Source organism: Erpetoichthys calabaricus, chromosome 2 (assembly GCF_900747795.2).
Source record: "Erpetoichthys calabaricus chromosome 2, fErpCal1.3, whole genome shotgun sequence".
Lineage (NCBI taxonomy): Eukaryota > Metazoa > Chordata > Cladistia > Polypteriformes > Polypteridae > Erpetoichthys > Erpetoichthys calabaricus.
In genome coordinates, this window is record NC_041395.2 from 60,170,261 (window position 1) to 60,193,758 (window position 23,498).

Here is a 23,498-nt window from a genome sequence, read left to right on the forward strand (position 1 = left end):
TTCAATGGTACTTGTTGTGTCACTTATCTGTATGCATCTAAATTGTGTTTTTTCAGTTTGAACAATGCATATATTTACAACAGGCAAATGATTTACCGATCACTACAGTTTTGCCATAAATGTTGTCGCCAGCATCGTTGCCATGCCTTCAAGAATCGGCAGTTTTCTATAAGATGCCTATGCTGCACGCATACCCAGAGTAGGTGGACGACTGCATCATAAGCATTTTCAGTCAGTCAGTCATGGTCAGCTATAACTGTCCGTCAATGCAGCAATAATGTTGTCCATCCATTTGACACATGAAAGGAAGAGCCTGTGCAAAGTAGTTGTGTGGATGCACAATCCTCAATCACACCGCTTCACTTCTTGTCGGGACTCCATATGAAAAGATAAGTGCAGGATGATAAGGAAGTTGCACCACTTTGGATGGACCACTGGTCAGTCTTAGCCACGTCCTCACCACTTGCCTTGCCACCAAGGGTGATTCTAACAGGAGTACATGACTCCTGACAGTATCGTCAGTGGAACATTGATCATGCAAACCACTCCATCACATTAAGGTGCCGTGAAGTGGAAGGTTATGTTTATATATATATATATATATATATATGTATATATATATATATATATATATATATATATATATATATATATATTGTATTTTAATTTATTAAAGTCACTTAAGCAGGAGGCTTGGACCTATCCCAGGATCAGTGGTCTCAAGAAAAGAGCCATTCATAGGCAGGATCTGCCCAAACATAAACCCACACAGTATCATGGAAAACATAGCTTTAAACCCCAGAATTTAAACCCAGTTTCCTGGAGCTGTAAAGCTGCAACATCAACCCCAGTGCTACCCTGTATGTATAAAAGAAACTTGATTACAAGTTTTTCATAAGTTGCATTAATATTAATGAATTCTTAATGAATATTTTTTATTATTATTTTAACATTATATGATATTTGTTTGTATACTTTTTAATTAATTTTAATGTGTTTTGTTTTGATGTATTACTGATGTGGTTACAGTTTTTTGTAATGATTAACCACTTTTGATTGAGTGCTTTATGATGCTGATGATGGAAAAAAGTGCCTTTACTTGAAGACGCTCGTGTTTTTAGCCCAAAGGGAATATGGCTGACCCATATTTCAAAAAACCCAGACAGTGCTCTCGCTAGAAATGGAAAACTGTCTGAGGCCAGGCACTGTTAAATTTTTAATTTATATCCCAGTGCATTTGTTTACTTCTCTGCCCTTTTCATTGTTTGGAGATATTTTTTATGATTCATTTTATTTTTAATTCTGTTTTTGACTATTTCAACTAAATATTCTGAAACAGGCGGAGCTTGTGGTCTTTAGCAATTTGTGTCATCTTCAAGTCTGCCTCCCCTTATGGGCTATAAATTATTGAGCTAAAGCAAAACAAAATATTTGTTGTTGTACTTTTCAGTTTATCTATCTATCTATCTATCTATCTATCTATCTATCTATCTATCTATCTATCTATCTATCTATCTATCTATCTATCTATCTAGAGGAGGAGTACTGCAAAGAGGCTGCTAAATAAATAATTTTCCTTTGAAAACAGATCTTTTCAGTTGTATGGCCCAGTCCTTTGACCAGTTTAAATTAACTTTCCTTTTTCATGGAAAGCTTTTGTACTCCTCTTTGTAATTAGGAGCTTTTAAAGCGTTCCTAAGACATAATGAGCTAAGAAATGAATAGCTGCCAATAACCCCTGACCTTTTTTTATAGTCGGACTGGAGATTGGTAATGTGTACTGTTTGCCGGCATGTGATACAAAGTAGAATAAGTGGCTTTATATGACTGTTTGTAGGAGACAAAATCATTATGTCAACTTGGCAAACGGATAGGGTTGCTAACTGGCAGAGAGGGTTGCTAACAACTTGGATTGTTAACTGGGCCTAAAAGTATGAAAGACTGCAATCTGGAAAGAGGTCTCTAACTCACCAAATCAGAATGCTAATCACACCATTTAATGAACTGGATTCCCTGCATTAGGCTGGCCATATAAATCCACTAATTCCAGATGCATGTGTTGCTTTTTTTCCGCTTCACCTGTATGTTAACTGCCAGCCCTGTGTCTGTTCCTATAGTTTAGCAATATGCACTGTGCTTCTTCTCTGAATTGTCTTTGGTTTTAAGTTGTGCCTTAAAGCCATGTAGAAGGCCCTTCTTTCTTTAACTCATATCTGCACAGTCTGTGTGCAAAGAGCTCGCAAATTTGTGCTTGTAAAACAGGGTGGAGAAGTAGTGAATTATAAAGTAGTCACCGTGCCCAGAGAACAGTTTGAACAAATTCAACTGGCAATTATTTAGAATAAAGCATTGCAGAGGGTACCAGTTTTCTGCTTCTGTGCAGGACAAAAAAAATCTCTTGTGTTAGTTGGCAACTGTATGGATGTTAGTGTTGTCTGTGGGTAGCATGTTTTGTAAGCAAAGCAGATGGTGCTACTGTTTAATAGCCCTGAGATCAAATCTGCAGGGTCATCAGCTTATGGCGAATTTTCATCTTCTTCCCGTATCTGCGAGGTACTGTGGTCTCTACTCACATCCCAATAACGTACAGTTGTAGTTTCCATGCACTCATATAACGGACATGTATGTCAGGGCAGGATTATGTTTGTAAAGATTTTGCTGTCTTATGGCAGAATGATTTTACAACACACAATTTTATTACAAAAAAGGAAATCACAAGTTTAGAGCGCAACTTTTAATTTTTGTTGGGTTTTCTGAAACCATCACATTAGGTTGATAGGCTGGTGTGGCTATGTGTTTGTGAATATGCCCTGCAATAAACTGGTGTCCCACTGAAAGCTGCTGTGTGCTGTCAGAATAGCCAGTTCAGAAAATGATTGTATTTTTTTTTTAATTCCTTTTAACAGATTTTGCATCTTACATGATAATGTTCAGCATTCAGTCTCTATAATAAGAGGAGGTATGAAGGTGCTAGATATGAATGGCCACAATAACTTAAGCTTTGAACTCCTTTATTGCATCAGATTTTCTCATTAATTTCAGTACATTTCTGTGTAGCTGAACAGTAGTGATTCTTAGTGCTCTCTTTAACACTAGCAGTGTTACTACTGTAGTAATAATTTATGGAAATGCACGGATGTGGAATGACAAAGACAGCACAGGTTCACCTTTTGCTACTATGGTCACAATTTTACTGCAATGTAATAATCCAAAGTTATGTTCTAGTTATGTATGAGTGTGATCAGTCCCTGTACCAGCTAATTTTATTTGGGATCAAATGGAACCTTGGCTATCAGTGTGGCATACTGGTTAAGGCTTTGGCCCTCAAACTCTGAGGTGGTAGGTTCAAATCCTACTTGCAAGTCTCTTCGTCTGACTGTGCTCCAACTGAAAAAACACAACAAATGTAACCAATTGTATTTCAAATGTTGTAAGTCTTTTTGGATAAATCAAAATTATATTTTTTGCAGTTTAAATTCTGCATACATGTACAAAAGGCAAATGATTTACCAATCGCACTGATTTTGCAATAAATTTTATGGCCAAGAAATAAGTAATTATAAATTGCCCATCAGCCATGAGATTTGATTTCCATAGTACAAACTGACTGTAACATATATCAATTTTAATTTTTATTGCTAAATGAAAGCTGTTGATGTTTAATGCACATACTCCATTTCATATATAGGAAGGGTTTTTTTTTTGTTTTTAACAGATATACTGTACTTTCCACACCATTTAAACTATTGAAGCTAAACTTAGCAGGAGAAACATTTTAAACTAAAGGAGGCTTAGGAGTGTTTTTACTCTCAAAATGTAATGCCTTCATAGAGGCACAGGTATCACTCTACTTTGTCAAGAACATGCTGTTAATTAATTAAATAATTAATAATATATAATTATGTTATACTGCGGTGGGTTGGCACCCTGCCCAGGATTGTTTCCTGCCTTGTGCCCTGTGTTGGCTGGGATTGGCTCCAGCAGACCCCCGTGACCCTGTGTTCAGATTCAGCGGGTTGGAAAATGGATGGATGGATGAAATTATGTTATATAGTGCTATTTCTCGCTGCTCAAAGCACTTTTCATAGACAAACCACTGCAGACACCTCCAATGTGTAGCACCCACCTGGATGAAGTGGTGGCAGGCATTTTGTGGCAATATGTTCATCACACATTAGCTATTAGGTGGTGAAGGAGTGAGAGAGATAGCCAATTAAAGACAGGGGATGATTAGGGGGCCAGAATGGATGAGGCTATGATGGGCAATTTAGCCAGGACATTGGGAAAAGCTTACTCTTTTCAAAATAAATGTTTTAATTATTTTAATTATTTGAAATAATTTTAGTGAATTTTGCTTTTATTTGTAATATAATACAGTGTATCACAGACAAGGTTATCACCCTGACTGGACATTCAGTCATAATAAATTAATTTATCTTCAGCAATAAGTACAGCCTAACTAATCTTGAGAGGAGTTAAGCTAAACTGGTTTTCTGAGGTGTGCATGGGGTTTGGCATGTGTGGGGTGTGTGTGTCTCAGTTTGTGAGGTCTCAAAGTGAGGACACGCATGTAGCATGGACAACTTTTTCAGGGAAGCTCTCCTTTCTATGTGGCATGGGTGGTGCTGGTGCTATGGTTTGGTGGCATCGGTGTGCAGGCAGACTGACCAAGGACACTTGGGGTTGCAGAGACGGTGTACGCTTATATGCTTGTGCACATTTTAGTGTATGTTTATAGATGGGCTAGTTCATGCGGCTGGGTCCTTGTCCACATTATTCCCTCCCGCCATGTCACAGACCAGGTTAGTATAAAGGAAGGAAGCTTCTCCGATAAAGAGGTGAGTAAAAGCAGTTTAGACATGGAACAATACCAGCTGGCTTATCCTGTCATTACACAAAAGTCAGATTATGATTTTACTTGAAGAAATGAAATGTTCTTTCTTTGATTTAGGTGGCTCCTTAAATATATTTAAAAAATAATAAAATAAATGTTAAAATTACAGATGTTTTTACTTTATAGAACATAATGGCGTTTATATACTGTATATATATTGTGGGGGCGGCATGGTGGCGCAGTGGGTAGTGCTGCTGCCTCGCAGTTGGGAGACCTGGGGACCTGGGTTTGCTTCCCGGTCCCTCCCTGCGTGGAGTTTGCATGTTCTCCCCGTGTCTGCGTGGGTTTCCTCCGGGCGCTCCGGTTTCCTCCCACAGTCCAAAGACATGCAGGTTAGGTGGATTGGTGATTCTAAATTGGCCCTAGTGTGGTGTGGGTGTGTTTGTGTGTGTCCTGCGGTGGGTTGGCACCCTGCCCGGGATTGGTCCCTGCCTTGTGCCCTGTGTTGGCTGGGATTGGCTCCAGCAGACCCCTGTGACCCTGTGTTCAGATTCACTGGGTTGGAAAATGGATGGATGGATGGATATATATTGTGGAAAGCCAGACACCAGAACGTCCAAAACACACATGTTTATTTATAAACAGCACCACAATGCCTTATTCACCAACAGTCTCTTTCTCTTTCCTCTCTTTCTCTTTCTCTGTCGCCGCTACTCCCCTCCTCACAAGTTTCGTCTCCTTCGTCCCAACTCTGGCTCCTCTACTGGAGAGAGGCGGCCCCTTTTATAATAACCCAGAAGGGCTCCAGGTGCTCTGTCCAATGACACTTCCTGGTGTGGTGGAAGTGTCAGATGAGCACCCAGAAGCACTCCGGGTGCCCCGGGATTTCTTCCGGCAGCACTTCCTGGTGTGGCGAAAGTGCTGCCATCCAGGGTTCCAGAAACGTCTGAGCGCCCTCTGACAGTGGCCACGTCCTCCCACAGGGATGAGCTTCCCAATTCTGTTCTGGTGGCCCCCAAGCAGACCAGGGCAGCTGCCCTTTTATGGCCCAGGGGAGGTATTGTCACACTCGTAGACCGTCCCGGCTGGGTAGGGTCCCCAGCCATCTGCCACACTATGGTAATATAGTTAATCTATCTCAATGGTAAGGAATTGTAATTATGGTGTGTGTGTAGGAGGATAGGGCAATACCACAAAGCTATGGGATGAAACTAGAAAACTGTAAGACTTATTATTCATTTTCCAATTATAGTAGGAGTTGGCAGAAGATCAATGCGAAGATAACAGTGTAATCCATGTACTGGCTTTTAAGTGGATCAAAATTGCAGTAAGGTAAATTAGGACAGTTTCTGAACATTCTTGCCTAAATCATGTGTTGATCCCACAGAAATAAAAATTTGAGCCTGAATCAAAAAACTAGTTCAACATATTTAATATTAAGGTTTGTGATGATAAAACATTCAGGTTAACCATAATTCTGTTTTAAGAATCACATTCTGTTTTAAGGATTGTTTGTGAGATGAGAAGGCAAGTTTCAGAGCTAAACAAAAGAATCATCAGGATCATCAGACAGCACTTGTTATAGTTAAATAACAGGGGGTTAAGAGGTGAACTGAGGGACAGATGAGATTTGTAACTAGGAACTCAGTAACACATTCAGGAAAGCCACAACAAAACAATAAATTTGTTAACCAGAAGAGATCTTATAAAATAAACTTGCACCATATTCTTTCTTTCTTTTTAATCTCCGCAAACTTGAATAAATAGGAAGTGCTCATTATGAACTTTATACACATGACCCATAATGTCACAGTCACTAGTTACCATGTTGTTCACCTAGCAATGCTACAGAAAGTACTACACAAGGTACAGAAACCCAAATGGCAATGCAGAAAACATGGTAAGATAAAGAAACTTTTAAATAATACCTTCTGGACATAAGTTAAGGTCATATCCAGAATCTTTGGGTTTATAAAAATCCCTAAATATATGCAAAAACATCCAAAAAGGCACTAAAAGTGGGTCAAAATGCAAATCATTATAGAGACAAGCTAAATTCTTTGTAATAAGACTAATAAAATAAGCTAACAGTCACAATACACCAAAACAAAGTAAGTCTCATATACAAAAGCATAGGTTTCCTAGCTAAAACTGTGATCAGAATCCATAACCAAAATCATGTTATAGGACATTGTTAATTTAGAGTTTTACCTAAAACTTGGACATAGGTTTTTGTGTACGCACCATCTTAAATAGGGGCATTTCAAATATACAAAATATGACGACTTTGGTGTTTTGTGACCACAAGGCTCCAAGGAAGCTGCAGCTATGAGAAAATAACATCACAATAATATGGTGATGTAATAATTAATGTTCATTTAACCATAACCCAAAAATGTGCATTAATCAAAAATAGACTTTTAATAAGACAAAATAATAACAATAGCAAAGTCAGCTCATCTTTCTGTTCTTTAGACAAGATTTGCAAACTAATAGTCCACTTTGAATTTATTATCTGTGGTTTGAAATAAATGACCAAGTCTGAAATTATTTGCATGCCCTGAACTTTTCAAACTGACAAAAGAAAGAAATGCATCAACAACATCCCTTTCAGGAAGTGGCTTCCTTGGACCTTCTCAGGAGCTCAAATATGATAGGACCTGCACTATAAAATTTCTGTTTTTTAAATAATTTGTAAAGTCTGTGTCCCATTACACGACTCTTAGTTATGTGGCATGTCAGTTTAAATGACTGAAAGTCACATTTACTTACGGAGTGCCAACCTTCCAGCACAGTTGTGCTTGCCCCTTTTTCTGAAGGCCAATAGCATGTTGTCTGTTTGGAGCTTGTGCTGTATGAAGGGTTTACAGCTATGGCGCCTTCAACTGCAATCTCTGACCTTTTTTTTTCTTTTTCATTCTGTCGTGGTACGTAAAACATGAGACATCGGACAGATGAACTTCTCTTCTGATTGTGATATCCAACACTCTCACATTCGTGATTTCTCATCTCTGCCTTCTATGCATTGTACTTCTGCATGAACATTCATTGAATGCCAGCTACACACACAGTCCATCCCTATGACTAAAGACAAAATCAGTCTGTCAGAGCGAGTTGCAGAGTTGCTGGGCTTGTCAAATTAGGCGATTTATTCGGGAGAGCGTGCTGCCCACTGCTTTCTTGAGATCATGCCACCAACTGCCTTGGACTCCCTCAGATTATTTGAATGAAAGCTACACCTGAAAATTGCTGGAAAAGTCGTGTAATCTGACATGGCCTTAATGTTGTAGCTGCCAAAAATATCATAAATCTGAATCAATAACATTGTATTCTTGCAATCTGCGTACACAACCAGAACACTTCCTTGTACTGTGGCTACAAAAAAACTTGAATGTGAAAACGGGATTTATTAGATATTATTTTTTCAAAAAATACATATTAAGGCAAAATATTGTTTGCCATTTATTAACTATTAAAAAAACTATTTTAAGGTTATCACTAACAAGAAGCTTCAAGATTCCTCGTTATGAGCCATTACAATCACAGTATGATAGATAAAAACAATATTTAAAAATTAAGATAATAAAGGTACACTTTTAGTAAACATGCATTTTGGTGTGCTTGTTTCCAGGTGTTTATTTTCCTTGTGTTACACTGTTTGGCCCTTTCTGCTGAATTCAATAAAAACAATCAAAGATCCCTTTGGCATCGATAGCAACTACTTATGCTGAGTAAATAATTCATAGCCCCAGTCTTTTAATTCTTGATTTGACAAATAGTAGTCTCAATATATCTTTGTTTTTTGCCTAAATGAATTATCAAATGGCCACTCAATACTCACCTAATTACCTTAGAGGAAATAAAGACGAGGAATTGCATATTGATTGCTTGTAGTCAATGTTTTAAGGGAAACTCAGGAATAAATAACACAAGTTTGTAATCTGTCTAGGGCTCCTTTTGTGCATATGTTTAGGCATTAACCACTGTGACTATATTTTATAACTAATCGATGAAAAGGAGTACACCAGTGTCCACAATGGCAGCATCAAGGTAGATGGGTATTGTTTGGTAAGCACTATTAGTTTATAAGTCAATGCACCTGCTTTGTAGTTTTTAATTAGGTAAATGAAGGTGGACGAAGGGAAATGTTCAGAGCTAATAGAAAGCATATTTATATTCTGTATAATTTTGTGCATTTACATAAATTAAAAAGGGTCATATATCTTATTTTGCTTTTTACACTCATCTTTAAAATTCAGCATTATAGATAATTACACACACTGACTGAAGAAAATGTATAGTTTTTCAGCAGATAAAACCAAGTGGTATCATAAATATTTAGGCTCATTTTGCAATTAAGTGTTTTGTCTTGCTAAGAAAGCTACTGTATTTGTAAGAAATGTAGAGGCACATTGAAAGATAAAGAGTTTTGCTGAGATTTATGCATATAAACATGAAAAATGTATTCACACTGCAGATTACTGCAGAGTCATCGATCTATAACAAAAACCAAAGAAGACCATGACAGTGTGCGTTTTTAGCTATTTTAACATGACATGGACGAAAATAAATGGACAAAGCTATGACTACAAGCAGAACCTGCTGTATGATCCCCACACCTGTGCAGATTCTTTAATGGAAGCTTTGGTTTTGTTAGTTCTATGTATTTTAGTGATAAAATCGGTGTGAGTATGCAGTGGGGAGGGATTTAGGTTAGAATGTTGGAGTAACTGTCCCCAAGACCCTACAATGAAAAAGCAGCTTCAGAAAATGAATGAATGGATGTTGGAGTAGCTCAGTAATTGGCTGTAATAGTGCATTACAGAACTAATCCTGTAGCTTGCCATTTATCCTGCCAGCTCTAATTAAAGTATTCTGTACAGTGTTATGCATGCACCCATTCATTTTTAAATCTTCTTAGCTGAATTCAGGGTTGACTTATATGAAGTGCAGTCAGGAATGAACCAAACATTGCATGCCATTCTTCAGAAAAAAACAAAAAACAAAATAGTGACAATGCGGATGTTCCAGCATTGTTTGTACATGTTTCCAAACTACAATTCAGTGTATCTGTCACAAGTAAGATGCACAGTAAAAGGCAGTCAGCTTCTGCCAGCACATGGAAGAAAGGGTACATCATGCAAACAGAACAGAAAGAGTGTCATTTTGTGTCAGATTGTGAAAATGTGGATACATTTTGGTTCCCAATATTTTGAACCTCTGCGGTGGGTTGGCATCCTGCCCAGGATTGGTTCCTGCCTTGTGCCCTGTGTTGGCTGGGATTGGCTCCAGCAGACCCCCGTGACCCTGTGTTCGGATTCAGTGGTTGGAAAATAGATGGATGGATGGATGTTTTGAACCTTGAACCTTGAAAAAGCCATTTCTTTACATTAACTACAGTCATGCAACTACTTACAGTGAAGTGTACAGGTCATTGCAACTGAGGCTGTGAGGATCTGGTGAGGAGTCACCAGTACACATACTTTAACAGCCAGTATGAAGGAACAAAAAACAATCTTCAAGTCTTGGCAGCCACACACTTGGTCTGTGTAAGGGAAGGCAGAGTGAGCCGAATGCATAAGAATTAGCCATATGGAGCAGCATCAACCAAAACAAACTTTAACAGGCCCTCCGAAAGTTAAACATAACGGCGTATGAAGTAAAAATAACAGAAAATGTATTACAATTTACAAGGCATTTCTATCTTCTCAATGGAACTGTGAACCGTCTGCATGGATACGAAACTAAAAAGATGTGCCAGGTGCATGAAGCATGACTTAAAAAAATGTCCAGAAGACTGGAACTCTGTTAGCACAATGATATTATTTTTACTTATTGCTAGTTTGTGGCCATTTGTTGGTTGCAGAATCAGTACAGAAAGAGACTGCTACCTCTGCAGCTCCACCACCACTTCTCTCACTGCCTCTATGCCGAGTGTATCATTCTGTGGCTGGAAGTGCTGCCGCAAGTATGTGATAAACAAAAGCAATACAGTCTTAGCAGCCTATAGCGGCTGCTTTCTGCAGTTTCTAGAACATGATTACCCTAGTGTTTTCTCACCTTTCCCTCAGCCATAAATACGAATGGTCTCAACTTGCTTGCTTGTAAATCAATGCATAGCTGTATACTGAAAATAAGTAAAGAATATTTGATTTCTTAACCTGGAGGAAAATTGCTATGTGACTTATTGTTCTTTTGGCTGATTTTAATACTCTTCAATGTGTGTCACGTAAGCATCATGGTCTTCTTTTCTAGTTCCTTTTACAGTTGCCTACTTATTTTGTTAATATGGATTACATTTCGAAACTTGCATCTGACCCTTTCACTGGCCTAAGGTATTATATTTGCTTATACTTCACAGGGATACAGTTGGAAACTAGTTAAGGGTAAATTTTGCACAACTGTTAGAAAGCTTTATTTCACGCAAAGAACCACAGACACATGGAATAAATTACCAAGTGGTGTGATGGAGAGAAGTAGTGTGATAGAGAGAAGGACAGATTTTAACTTGATCTTACTTTGGACAATCTAGGTGAATAGGATGGATGAGCTTGTTGGAATAAATGGCTTGTTCTGGTCACAAGTTCTCATGTTCTAATATAATGTCGATTTTACAAAATAAAAGTAAGAATTTAACATAATATAACAAGGCCAAGTAATTAAGCAATGTGTATAAATGGCACTTAAAATTACAATGCTTTCCCCTTGGGATTAATAAAGTATCTATCTATCTATCTATCTATCTATCTATCTATCTATCTATCTATCTATCTATCTATCTATCTATCTATCTATCTATCTATCTATCTATCTATCTATCTATCTATCTATCTAACAATTTTGTCAGCGTAACAACAGAGAAGCCAGTCAGTGACCAAGTTTTAATTACTAATCCAGAAGGAAATGAGCTATGATATTGAATTTATTGTTTCAGCAAACTTCAGAAAAAAATATAGTAGAAAAAAACAGGAACTATAGTTTTTTGGATTCTGGTGTATTGTGTTGGTAGTAGAAAATTCAGTAAACATTAAACAATGACTTTAGGCCTACTTCTTCAAGATGCTTCTAAAATTGTTGTCACAGTTGAAATAATGAAGGTGAGCTATATATTAAAGGCAGAGTTCAGGTTTATTATCATGTGTACATAGTATGATGAAGTTTATATTTGTTTATTGCCTCAGACTAGTGCTATTAATACAAAAAAGACAAAAAGTCTGAATTAGCATAATCTGGCCTAAACTGGGGTGTTTAGGGTAAAATGTAACAATTTACTTCATGTGGCCGAAGTACATAATCAACAAGAATAGCTGTGTCAAATATTTGAAATATTTAAATGTGTGCTTCAATTTAAATGTTTAAAATCTAAAAATTCTCGATTGTGATAGAAATTTGTCATTTTTGACATCTAGTTATACTAGGGTGTTGTACCATGTTAGCCATTATAAATGTAGAGAAAAGCCAAGCAAAATGACACCTTTTATTGGCTAACTAAAAAGATTACAATATGCAAGCTTTCGAGGCAACTCAGGCCCCTTCTTCAGGCAAGATGTAATCAACATCTAGTGGTAAATAGAACACTAGATCCAAAGTAAAGTATCAAAAATCAAAAATAACATTTTTTTTTAATCATTTTCTTCCACATCCAAAGTACATACAGATAATGTTAGACAGAAATCCAAAACTGGCCCACTTTCAGTTAGTATGGGTATATGAGAGATTGCCTGTGATGGGTCAACGGTGACCAGTGAGTATCCTGAAAATTTGGACTGTCCATCGCAAGATCCACACAAAAAACACACACAAAACTGGAGTACTTGGAGAAAAGCCTGCACAGACACTGGGAGAATATGCAAACTCCTTAAGAAAAACATCCGTGAAGCAGCATTGCTTCCCAATTTGCATGTGTGCTGTTGTGTATTATATTGTATTATATTATACTAGCTGTGTAAGCCCGTGCTGTAAAAAGCCTGGGGTCCTAGAAACTATTGAAATCATCAGAAAAAAAATTGAAATGTAGAGATGTCAGGTAATTGAAAGGAACTACTCTGGGCATCTCTTTCCTAGGAGGATTTGTTTTGCCGACGTGCTCACATCGCTTGTGCATTAGCAGTGGGAGGAAAAGTAAAAGGGATACCGTTTTGGCAATGTTAGTGGCTAAGCGACTTTGCCTTTCTTCGGAGGTTTTGTTTTGCAGATGTGCTTGCTTCGTTTGTGTATTAGTAGCGGGAGGAAAAGTAAAAGGGATACCGTTTTGTTGATGTTAGCAGCTAAGCGACTTTGTTTTTCTTCTGAGGTTTCATTTTGCTGACATGCTGGCCTCGCTTGTGTTATTAGCGGCTAAGCGAGTTTTCTATTTCCTTGGAGCCCATACCCCGACTCCACCTCTCACTTCCGGACCAGACAGACACACACACTTCCACGTGTAGATGTATATAAATTATATTATATTATATTATATTATATTATATTATATTATATTATATTATATTATATTATATTAGTCATTGAAAACAACACTTTTTAACGTGGTTATGGTGGTCAAAGTGAATAATTTTCATCAAAGTATTTCCGGATTTCACCATTAGAAACTGCTACTAATGTAAGAACATTGTCCTTCAGTGACATTAGAGACAGGCTAAATTCAGAGTGACAAGTTACTGATTAGACTTTCTGGTAGCATATAGAAATATTTTATTCATTTTTTGGTTGTCTCATCTCAGGTTTGTGCTCAATTTGTGTTTCTTGTTCCTGTTTTGACCTCAGCACCACGAGAATGTGAAGAAGATGAGTTCCACTGCCAGAATGGGTATTGCATCAGAAGTTTGTGGCACTGCGATGGAGACAATGATTGTGGGGACAACAGTGATGAACAGTGTGGTAAGGAGCAGGCAATTACTATACCTATTTACTTTAATGCTAACCCTTTATTGTTGAGATTAGCTCTTTTGCTTACTAAAATGTCAGCAAAGTTGTGAAATTTAGTAACACATTACATTAAACATTTCTTACAATAGTGTACTTAAATTGTAATTCCTCAGTAACTATCTGCTGGACTAAAATGTAACTAGGCATTCACTTCTCTTCATTTTATCAGATATGAGAAAATGCTCAGATAAGGAATTTCGGTGTACAGACGGCAGCTGCATTGCAGAGCATTGGTATTGTGATGGAGATACTGACTGTAAAGATGGATCAGATGAAGACAGCTGTCGTAAGTAACAATTTTACTTTGATTTGCATTCTGTTGTATTAGGTGATGCCCTAGTGGCTGTGGCTTTGAGCTTTAAACCTCAATTGTGTTCACTACACAAGGTGGCAGAAACCTTAAGTTAGAGATGAAATCAGGAGATGTCAAAAACAAAATAGCAGGCAAGAGGTCAAAAACAGAAAGACAAATGGTCAGACAAACTAGTTTTGTAGTAACTAGTGTAATTATAGTAAGGAAATAGTGTGGGAGATTGAAAATCAAAAACATGGAGAAAGAAACACAACCTAACAGAGCCAAATCATTAAATGTTAATCATATTCAGAAAATACAGCAAGAATTTCAAAACCAGGGATTAAGAAAAAATACATGCACGCAAAGGTCTTTGGGAGAATGAAATTGTGGACAGATGAGATGTGTATGATGTTTATAGCTATGTCACAGTGATATCATGTGTCACATGCTTTCTCTACATGGGAACAACATAGCAGCCAATCAATAAACATGCTCAAAATGGCAGCACCCATATGAAAAACAAAAATGTTAATAATTTTCAGTATTATGAAAAGCTGATCAGGCACAAAACCAAACGTGAACACAGTGTTCCTTGACCTTCAAAATCATCAGCAAGTGGTCTTGATACATTTTAATAGCTAGGGGGAAAAAATAAAAAGAAACAGAATCCTAGTCGTGACAACAGCATTGTGGTGTAATTCTAAGTTAATAAACCTAAATGTGCTCCAGTTTTAAAAAAATATATACAGAAACAGTTGTAACTGCACTGGCTAAAAGAAATAGTCAGTATAGTTTCTATGAAAAAGAGCAGGATAAATTATGTGGTGTGGCACCCGGCTGGGGTTCATGCCCGGGCGGGATGCCCAGGAGGACCGGAGGAGGGCTTGTGCCTCCTCCAGAACATGAGGGGGCGTCCTCCCTGGTTGCTGTGGGGGCCACAGGTACAGAGCTTGGAAGCTCTACCCTGTAGGGGCCCGTGGTCACCGCCAGGGGGCGCCCCGATGCCTTGGGAGCCCTGGACCTCAGTACTTCCGCCACACCCGGAAGTGCTGGGGGGAAGAGGATTGGGGACATCCGGAGGACTTCCGGATGCACCGCCAGAGCTTCCGCCACACAGGGGTGTGGCTACAGAAGCTCCTCAGGATGCACCTGGAGTCCATCCGGGACGTATAAGAGGGGCCGCCTCCCTCCAGTCAGTGGCAAGAGTCGGGAGGAGAAAGACGGAGCTAAGAGGAGAGGAGTGGAGGCGGACCAGAGACAGTACGAGGCATTGTGTTGTGGCCAAGGACTCAAGGGGTGATTGGTGCTACGGCACTGGGTTTGTACTCACGAACTGTAAATATTATGAAATAATAAACGTGTGTGTGGTGAAACCAACATGTCTACCTGTCTGTGTCCGGGCTGTTCCCCACAGTGATCAAATAACAAGCAGCGGTGAAAACCTGGAATTAAGAAGCTAATCCAAAGCAACTAAAGCTAACCAAAAATCATAATTAAAAGGTACTTGCAGATGTCAGTCACGTGGTCAGAAGGAAAGTCACACATAATTTCTAAGTTTAAATCCAATCTCATATAAGTTAGAAATGAACTGAATGAAATTTATACTGTCACACAAAATGAAATCAGTCATTGTGCACCCTCACAGCATTATGGGATACCAATAAAATAAATAATAACAATATATGAAAGCGAAAAGGTGCTGTCATGATGGGTATTATTTGTGAAGTTAATGTAGCCATCTGGAGACTAATATCACACTTCAGTGGGGTGTAAGGAAAAATATTTTCTTAGTTTGGCTGGTACCATATTCATCAGCCCATGCCTCTATATTATTTTTTGTTATAATTCAGAGTTTGTCACAAGCAGATATAAAACCAAAAAAGGAAAGCCCAGATTTGTAGAGGCTGCTTCTATGTGAAACCCCCTGCTCCCACTAGGGCTTGTTGCTTGGATTCTAAGATCACTCACATAATCTTGATAAGCATCATTCTTGTTTTGAAATAAGTTCAGCTTATTAGCGAATGGGATGGCAATCCTTGGAGCTACACCATTTGTTCAAGGCCCGTATATTCCAGACTACACTAAAGGACTGGAACATAACCTGAATTATTTCCTGTGTGGCTTAAATTGTAGGAATTGACCTTAGGTCCCTGATGCTGAGACAGCATTGCTAACTATAATGCCACTGTGCCACCCACTGATGAAACTGAGAACCTAAAGAAGCCATAGGTTCTCATCTGCTTTTTGTCCAGCTTTCTTACAGTTTGACATCACAGACGAAATGAGTTGGTCTGATACATAAACAGATTAACAGTGAAGATTTTATAAACTAGTCAAATAGCTGATCAACTTGACTTGTACTTAACCGCATTGCTAAATAAAAGTAAAAGCTGACTTCCAGTATTGGCATTCTTCAAACAGGCATGTCTTGGGAAAGCTTCAAACAGGAGCTGAAAAAAAGCTCTGTGCTGTCATCTGGCTGAGCTGAGGGCAAGTCTTTCATCTTGACAGATGATGGCCCCCCTCCCCCATGTCTGCAGATAATGACTATTGGCAGGGAGCTTTGCAATTGAAAAGTTAGTGCTCATCACTGGGGGAATTGCTACATTTCTTTGCTCAGAGTCTGCATTTCAGTGCTTGAGCTTCTCAATACACTTGTCAATGAGTCTGCTGCCAATAGCTTTCTTCCCGTTTACATTACCTTTTCTTGAAATGATCTACTATTTTGTTTGTGTATTTCCATTTTTGTGTTCCATCTCATCTCTGCCCAGTTTAATAGTATGGTAACATACTGTATAGATGAGTGTCACTTTTTCTTTGCAGGCAGGTGGCATTTGGAGATTACCAGCAAGCTAAAGCTATCTTGATATGTAATAAAACTGAAAAAATTCACTGTCAGAAATAATATACGTGTATTGATTTGAAGTAGCAATTTATATACTCGTCTATTCTAGGCATGTGCATTTTATTGGGCTACAGATGCTTTTTTCCTTGATGTGTGTAATCATATACCCCTTCTGATATTTTATTACTAATCATTTGGTACCAGTTCAGTAACTATAATATACTAGATTGCATGTTTCATTTAATATTTTGAAATACTGTATTTTCTGAATTTGAGACACATTTTTTCCTTTTTTGTACCACCACTTTAAGATTATACACTGAATGTTCTATGCTATATCTTGTAAAAATGTCATACAATTGCTATTACATTTTTAAAATCTATAGAAAAGAGATTTCCTGCTGGAGCCCAGAGTGACACACTGCATTATGTAAAAGCTGGTTAGCTCCTTCATGAGAGTGTTAAACACACACCATGTTAACTTGTGTAAATGTGATTCTGTAATTTCACTTTTCATTGGGGAAGGTATTTGAGACAGTAGTTAGACCAGAAGTTGTATGGGTTGTAGACTGTGGCACTGACCAAAAATCAGGAGACAGAGCTGAAGGTGGCAGAGTTAAAGATGTCAAGATTGGCATTGGGTGTGAAAGGATTGACAGAGTTAGAAATGAGTACATTAGAGTGTCAGCTCAGGTTATACAGTTTGGAGACAAAGCCAGAGAGGGGAGATTGTGTTGGTTTTGAGTTTACAGAGGAGAGATGCTGGGTATATTGGGAGAAAGATGCTAGGGATGGAGCTGCCAGGCAAGAGGTAAAGAGGAAGGCCTAAGAGAAGGTTTATGGATGTGGTGAGAGAGGACATGCAGGTGGTGTGTTTGACAGAACAAGATGCAGAGGACATGAAGATATGGAAACAGATGATCTGCTGTAGTGACCCCTAATGGGAGCAGCCAAAAGAAGAACAATATTGTAACTGATAGCTATGCTAACTGGCTCAGGAAATCAGAACCTAGAAGCTACAGTTGATGTCATATTTATATTTTGTGTGAAAATATGCAAAAGATACCACAAAAGGATTTGGGGCAGCCACCCCCGTATACTTGGAAATTGGTTTGAAAAAAAGCAAAATATGAGAAATAGGTATTTACAGATTGAGTCCAAAACAGAACTAAGGTAACAGAAAACCATGGCGGTTTTAAAGCCGGACAGGGGAAATGACATCATCTGGACAGGAATCCGAAATGATGTCATCGGAACCGGAAGTGACGTCATTGGGCACAGGCGGAATTTCCCATGGTTGGACTGCAGAGGAAAAAGAAAATGGATCAGTGCACTCTGTTCCCCCCAGTCAGGCATGGAATTACCCTCTTTTGAGCCCTTTAGCTGTCTCCCATGTGCACGTGTGTGAAAAAGTGGTACCACATTAAAGAATAGTATAATGAAAGAAAAGATTAATTTGTTTTTAAATTTCAACAAAATCACAGCATCTCTGTTATTTATTTAGTGAATTCAAAGGCAATGGTCATGGCCATCTACATTCTCAAAGTTCATCCCGCCTATTGCACTCTTATTCACCAATTATCAGTAGTCAAACATGCACTGTACCTTGAACCCTATGGGTTTGTCGCCTCTCAAAGTAATTAGTTCTGACATTTTTGGAGAATGGACATCCTGTTCAGAAATTCTACGACATTCAAACATGTATCAGTGGAAGAGAACTTGAATCCAAAGACTGCAAGAGATTAATGTCCATAATGGACTCTGTCTGTTGGAAAACATCTGTGTCAAAATATTATATGAAATATTAAGCAGAGCAAAAAAAGATCTGTTAAACAAGAAGTTGAATTACAGATGAAAACATGTTGTAATCAATAAGTAGACCCTCTTGATCACGTTTTAATCCTATTCAAAAAGCGAAAGTATTTGAAGTGCAATCAGTGTAATGCATCAGCAGTCACAATTGACTGAGGTTTCTTACAGATAATAATAACAGGCTGTGTTTTACAATATTTTAATTTTAGTGCTGTCCTGTTTCTCAGATGCTTTAGAACTCTTTTGAAATGCTCGGCATTTGGTTATCATTTTGTCATTGGACTGAAAGTGCTGACGCTGGTGTAAAATAACACATCTTTCTTAAACCCACTTAATCCAGTTCAACATTATAGTGGGTCCACAACATATACCAGCAACATTGGGTGTAAGGCAGAAATCAGTCATGGAGAGGGTACAATTTGTCATCACTAAGCATGTTTTCAGGATGTGAGAGTAAAACAAGAGGGCCAGAGGACACAGAGAAAAACTCGAAAATTCTACATAGACAAAGCTCAGGTGTGAGATTCAAACTGTGGGCATTGGTACTTAAGACAGCAACATTAATCACTGCATTCTTGTACTACTTTAAATATAAATAATGTAAATTTGGAAAATTTCAGTTTACAATAGCAAATGTATATATTTATGTGTATGTACTGTATATGCAATTATATCTCAATATGTGTGGAAATGTATACTTGGGCCAATTGCAGTGCAATCATGAAAACAACTATACATATAACAAAAAAGATACAGGACGTGAAACTTGTTCTTAAATTAGTTAAGTTCTAAGCAGCATCTTAAGAGTCAACTTAGCAGGATATTTTGAAAATCACAGATGAATAGGAATTGATCCGCTATGCTGGGTGAATAGCCTGATCATATCAGAATGTTTCTTACAGTACAGTATATTGTTATTTTTCTTTTTCCTCAGATAATTTTCTGGCTGTGCTGTGTTTATAACGGTAACAATTGGTTTCCTGGAAAGTTAGCAAGTTAAGAACAGTCAAGTAAAAGTTCCTTATTTTGTCTGCCAACATCAAAATATTGTAATTCACATAATGTGGATCTGTCTATTTTTACCTATTAATTGACCAGCAAACGTTTCAGACTGATCTTGAATATATTTTAGTTTTATCTCATTTCATAAAGCCAAAAAGTCACCATCAAACTTTATAGGTATAGTAAATAGTAATGAACAGGGGTATTTTTTTCACTAAAGGTTTATCATGGGTTTCAGCATACAGTAAATGCATATCTGGGCACTGTCTATATAATGGATAATGGAAGAATAGGCCAATGACAATTTGGTGTTAACAAGGCTACAAATAGTATTTGCATAAATATTTTGACCACAGCTGAATGCCAGTCCCATTCAAATGTAGTTGTATTAATTGTTGGCAGAGGCCTGATGACTCAGAAGCCACTGATAACAAATGGATGCAAATGAATGGACTGTTAAAATTCAAAAATGGAAACAGCAGTGTCCATTATGTGCACAACATGACTAAGACAACATTCATACATATGTTGAATATACTGGGGTAGCTGGAGCTTACAACAGCAGCCCTGCCAGGTGGTGATATTCACCTTACACCTGCAGTCGCTCCTGTAGTGCTAAGTTCTGTTATAGGTAATCATATAATCTAACCATCTTCGCTTTTCATTGTATGTATCCAAAGAAAACACACATGGACATGATGCATGTGAACGTGCACAGACATAAAAAATTAGGCTTTTGAAGCTGTGAGACAGCAATGTGTTAATAATATGCAAGGGTCAAAACAAGAAGAACTATAAAATATTTAATCAAAAATGTATTATTAGCACACACAGTGACTCAAGAGTTATTGTGAGAGCAAATGTACCATTAGAAGCCCATAAACAGCCAGAATGGGAAGGATCACAGCCATAAAGTCAGAAATAATACCGAGCACCAAGTTAAAGGGTAGAACAGAAAAGCAAGAGTTTTAAAAACGAAACGCAATCATAACCAAACATAAAGCAGAAAATCATTGTTAAAAAAGGCTAGCCAGGAATCAAAACCAAAACAGTTTCAGAAGAATCACACACCAAAGTCCTTTAGAAATTATCCTCAATCTTGCACAAAGAGCTTTGTGAGATGCTGGCTTAAATAGCATTGTATTAGTGACATCACGTAACATGAAAACCAAGTTCCGTGTCCTAGGAACCACTACTCAAAAAAGGCAGCGCACATAGAAAAAACAAAATGGTGTCACAAAAAATACAAAACATTTATGATAACAAAATTAAGTATCCCCTGAGAAATTAATAATAATAGATATATTTGCAACATCAAACCTTCTGATATCAAAAACTGTTAAACAGGTACCACTGCACTTTGGAAAAAATAATTACAGGCAGTCCCCGAGTTACATACAAGATAGGGACTGTATGTTTGTACTTAAGTTGAATTTATATGTAAGTCAGAACAGGTACATTATTTTAATAAATGCTATTGTTGACCGACTGTAATCAAGTGCTCTGCCAATGAATGATGGAGTTTCACCTCTTTCTGACCTTTTTATTATTTCTACTTTATTTTCAATAGTGATGTTTTTTCTCTTCTTTACTGTATCACCAGCATTTGCATCAGATTTGTGTTTCAGAGACATTCTTGAAGGGTGAAGACGATGAGCTCTTCTGCACAGCACTGTCCGCTATCACAGCAGGCAGGCATCCCTCGTCAGCACGTCTGGTGTACTGACAAAAGACAACTTCCTGCTATGTACGTAACAGTACAAGCAGGCTTGCTATTGAGAATGAATGGGAGTAGCGAGGGGCTGTTCACCACCCACCCACCACACAGTCACCTCCACTACAGTATGCAGCCTGCAGCGTGCGTCCGCCCACTGAGAACGAACACGGTGCAGCTAAAGGCGTGTAGTGAATCTCCCACCACTGCCCCCATTCAACAGGCAGCTACCCAAAGCACACTACAATGCTACCCCCCGCCGCCCTGTTCACCCTCAATGGCCTCCGTTCAGCCACAGCCGGGTCACCGCTTGCAGCATTAGGCCTACCAGCCGCCCACCGAAAACGATTCTGGGGGAGCCGTGTGTAGTGGGCGGGCAGTGAAATGTCCTACACTGCTCCATCCAGCCTGCATCCAGTCAGGAGCAGTAGCTGCGGCGGTGTAGTGGGCGGACAGCGATCCGCCCCATTAAGCCTCCGTCCTGCACACAAGCGATAGCTGTGGCCCCAGTGAGTATGGACCACGGGTCACCACTCGCTTGCCGCCGGGAGCCGCCCGAGGGACACTACACTGCGCAAGCAGCGAAATCGCACCCCTCCAGCCACAACTTGCAGCATCCTCCGGCCAAAGATGACGGAGCGACAGTTAATGAGGCGCATGCGTCACAGCTGCGGCCTTGTTCGTAAGTTGTAGCACTACTGGGGACTACCTGTATAGAGTAAATACATTTTTAAATTTCTTAAACCATAACAGTAATACTGTGTCTTTATGCTGCCAAAAAACAAAATTGTTTTTTATAATTTCAAAATTCCTTATAAGGCACAAAGTAACTGAGCATGAGTGGTGAACAGCTCTGAGTCCTTGATATAGTCCACTTAGCTGTTTTGAACAAGACATAGAAGAAAAGTAACAAAAAACAAATACCAATAGTGGTCCCCAGTTTTTTAAAGCATAGAACTACAGAATGAACCCAACAGAAGCTAATGTAAATACGAGGAATGATAAATAAGTGTTTGAATCTGCCTTTCTGTGAAGTGGCTGAAAAGTAGCCCACTGCCAAACTGCAGATTGTCACGACTTTTGTATTCATCAATCTTCTTTTGGCTCATTAAATGCATCGTTTCAATATGGGTCTGCAGAAAAGCTTCAGCATGACAGAGACAATTGCTACACTAATCCATCCTTTGTCCTTCCAAAGAGGGTGTGCACTTTACCTTCAATAATGAACTACCAAAAGCTACATTAACTGTTCATTGATCTCATTTCTGCATGCAGCAGTCAAAAGCCCAGCACATAATGAAGCAAAATATTACATTTCAAAGCTGACAGTTTAAAAGAAGAGCACAAAAGGATAGGGGGGCTTGAAATGAGTTGCTAGTTCCTTTTGTTCTGTACAGGTGGTTTGTTTGGGGGGCCTCTTATGTTGTGTGCATTCCAGGGAGCGTCTGCTTTCTGACTTCTGTATGCAGCTTTAAAGATTCGGCAGCAGGCACTCCCCCGACAATAAGCTATGCCACAAGAGGGATTCCAAACTTCAAAGTAAATCTTTTGTGTGTGTGTGTGTGTGTGTGTGTGTGTGTGTGTGTATGTGTGTGTGTGTTGAGGGTTGAGGGTTGAGAGTACAGCTGTTTATCATGAGAACTAATCTAAAAGATCACATTATCCATGCCACCAGAATGTTTCTTTTGAAAATACCACCAGCTAACGGGCACTTTGGGACAGGCATCACTAAATAAGCTATGCTGATTCATCTTTAAAGACAACATATCAGAGGCTTTCTCTGCTCACCCTCAGTTACACATTTCATTCAATAAAGGGCTTGCTGAGACACACTACTTGAAGTGCCAGATGTTCCTTAGTGGAGATGGATACCTGGGATCTTTCAAAGAAAAGATCTGGATTTTAAATTAGTATTCTGTAATGATACTTCCTCTGGTTTTCAACAGTGCATGTGACTGAATTTATTTCCTACCATGAATATTGAATGCTTAATTATGGCCTTGAAACTCTAGGGGGATGCCTTGTTTCCACTTATAGACACAGCATGTTGACCTTCTACTGTATACCCCTT

General features: G+C 38.6%; 1 protein-coding gene across 3 annotated transcripts in view; it reads left to right on the plus strand.

Annotated features, from left to right (window-relative positions):
* lrp4 (low density lipoprotein receptor-related protein 4) overlaps positions 1–23,498 on the plus strand; it is a 409,312-nt gene that overhangs the window by 246,315 nt on the left and 139,499 nt on the right. For all 3 annotated transcript variants that reach the window (XM_028793832.2, XM_028793833.2, XM_051923808.1), the window contains exons 4-5: positions 13,598–13,711; positions 13,929–14,045. In XM_028793832.2, coding sequence (XP_028649665.2) covers positions 13,598–13,711; positions 13,929–14,045 — 231 coding nt within the window. The remainder of the gene's footprint in view (positions 1–13,597; positions 13,712–13,928; positions 14,046–23,498) is intronic.